General features: G+C 29.3%; 1 protein-coding gene across 1 annotated transcript in view; it reads left to right on the forward strand.

Annotated features, from left to right (window-relative positions):
• LOC105448714 (putative nuclease HARBI1) overlaps positions 1 to 1,188 on the forward strand; it is a 1,524-nt gene extending 336 nt beyond the window's left edge. The window contains exons 3-4 of the mRNA XM_011687458.1: positions 1 to 64; positions 196 to 1,188. Coding sequence (XP_011685760.1) covers positions 1 to 64; positions 196 to 1,112 — 981 coding nt within the window. The 3' untranslated portion in view covers positions 1,113 to 1,188. The remainder of the gene's footprint in view (positions 65 to 195) is intronic.
• Positions 1,189 to 2,064: the final 876 nt, after the last annotated feature.

Here is a 2,064-nt window from a genome sequence, read left to right on the forward strand (position 1 = left end):
TGGACCGAACGAGAATTTAAAGAGCATTTGCGATTATCAAGACGTACAGTATTACATTTAATTGGTAAGAAATATACATATAATAAAAGAAAAAATTATTTAATGGCTTGAGTTTGACTTTAATACAGTGAATATTTGTATCAGTATTAATTAAATAACAATAATCTAATAAATGCAATTAATAATATATTTCAGATGAATTTGAACAGTCCGAATATATTCCAAAACACACATTTGGAATAAGGCCAATTTCAGCAAAAGTGAGCTTCCTTCTTTTCTTGTGGTTTATGTCAAACACTGAGCCTTTGCGTACAATATCTGACAGATTCGATATTTCCATCTCTTCTGTATTTCGAGTTACACGTCGAGTGGAAAATTGGCTACTAATAAAATTAGATGATAAAATTAGGTGGCCGCAGGAAAATTATATTGCTGTATGTGAAGGTTTTCGAGTTAAAAGAGGTATTAACAATATAATTGGGGCAATCGATGGAACAGCAATAAGAATACAAAAACTATTCAAAAAGAAGACAAAGGATTATTGTAACAGGAAAAAATATTTCTCTATTACTTTGCAAGGGGTCGTTGATGCAAATATGAGATTCACAAACATTTACTGCGGTGAGCCTGGTTCTTTACATGATGCCCGTGTTTTAAGAAGATCGCCTTTATATCAAACAGCAGAGCAAAATAAAGAAATACTTTTTCCGGGCAATACATTTATAATTGGCGATTCAGCGTATGCCTCATTATTGTGGCTTGTTCCTCCGTTTAAAGATAATGGTCACTTAACTCTACAGCAAACAGAGTTTAACTTTTTGCATTCTTCGACACGTATGCCAATTGAACGTGCATTTGGTTACTTGAAAGGACGTTTTCGCCGGATAAAATTTTTCAATGAATACCGACAAATGCCTTTTATCACAAATACAGTTGTTTGTGCATGCATCCTACATAATTATTGCATTGATGAAAATGATGCGTATGATTTTCCACAATACAATGATAATGATGCAATAAATGTTAATAATAATGAACAGAATGAAAATATTAACTGGGGAATACAAATAGATCGTAGAATGCAACTTTTTCGAGAGTTGTTTCCCAATTGATAATGAAATGTTCAGAACGAAAATTATGTATCGTCGAATAAATAGAATTGTGAAATAAACAAAAATACTCTGAAAATGGTTTGCAGTATACTGCTTTATTGCATAATGCACTTTTTCCCAATGGATAACAAAATGTTAATCGTGAATTATTACTATCGAATAAATTGAATTGTAAATAAATGAACAGTATTCTTAACTATTATATCACAATGTAATTTGTACTTTTACAGTAATATAGCTAAGTTAAGTATTTTTTTAGGATAACAGTTTTCTTAAATTAAAACGCTTTTTAAACGTTTTTCGAATGCATATTAGAAGAAAATCTTTTAACCATTCTTTCTTCATAAGCTTAATAACTTACAATAAAAAATAATGAGGATATTCTTTGATTTTTTCTCTTCTTCAAATGAACAAAACAATTTAAACACATAACGCATAGATATAAGTTTCAAATTTAAATTCAAATTAGTAAAATAATTTCTTAATGCCAAAAATGGAACTTATCTTTGTTTGAACGTTTTTAAAAACTATCTTAAAAAATGTTTGTAAAAACTAGGAATTGATTTTAAAAACCAAAAAATTAGGAAACAATCATTTTAAAAATGTTTCTAAAAACATTGTTTTCTGATTGATATATGGATACTTTTATATCAATTAGATGAATCGGAATAGTATTTCGGAGACGTATTACCCGTGTCTTTTTTAAGAAATGCACGGAAAAGTTTACACTTTTTCCTTTCAAGACTTAATATTTCAGCATGTCTCTTCTCCTTATCCTTCATTTTGTTACTTGCAATAGTTTTCTTCTGTTGGAGTTCTTTCTCTTTCAGTTCAATTTGTTTCTGTTTTAATTGTAGTATTTCTTCCTTTTTTCTCATCATGTTGTCGTATTGTTTCTCTTTAATAGCCTCTCTTTTGATTTTATCTTGCAAAAGATCGGAAGAGCACACGT

Source organism: Wasmannia auropunctata, unplaced genomic scaffold (assembly GCF_000956235.1).
Source record: "Wasmannia auropunctata unplaced genomic scaffold, wasmannia.A_1.0 LD336083.1, whole genome shotgun sequence".
Taxonomy (NCBI): Eukaryota; Metazoa; Arthropoda; class Insecta; order Hymenoptera; family Formicidae; genus Wasmannia; species Wasmannia auropunctata.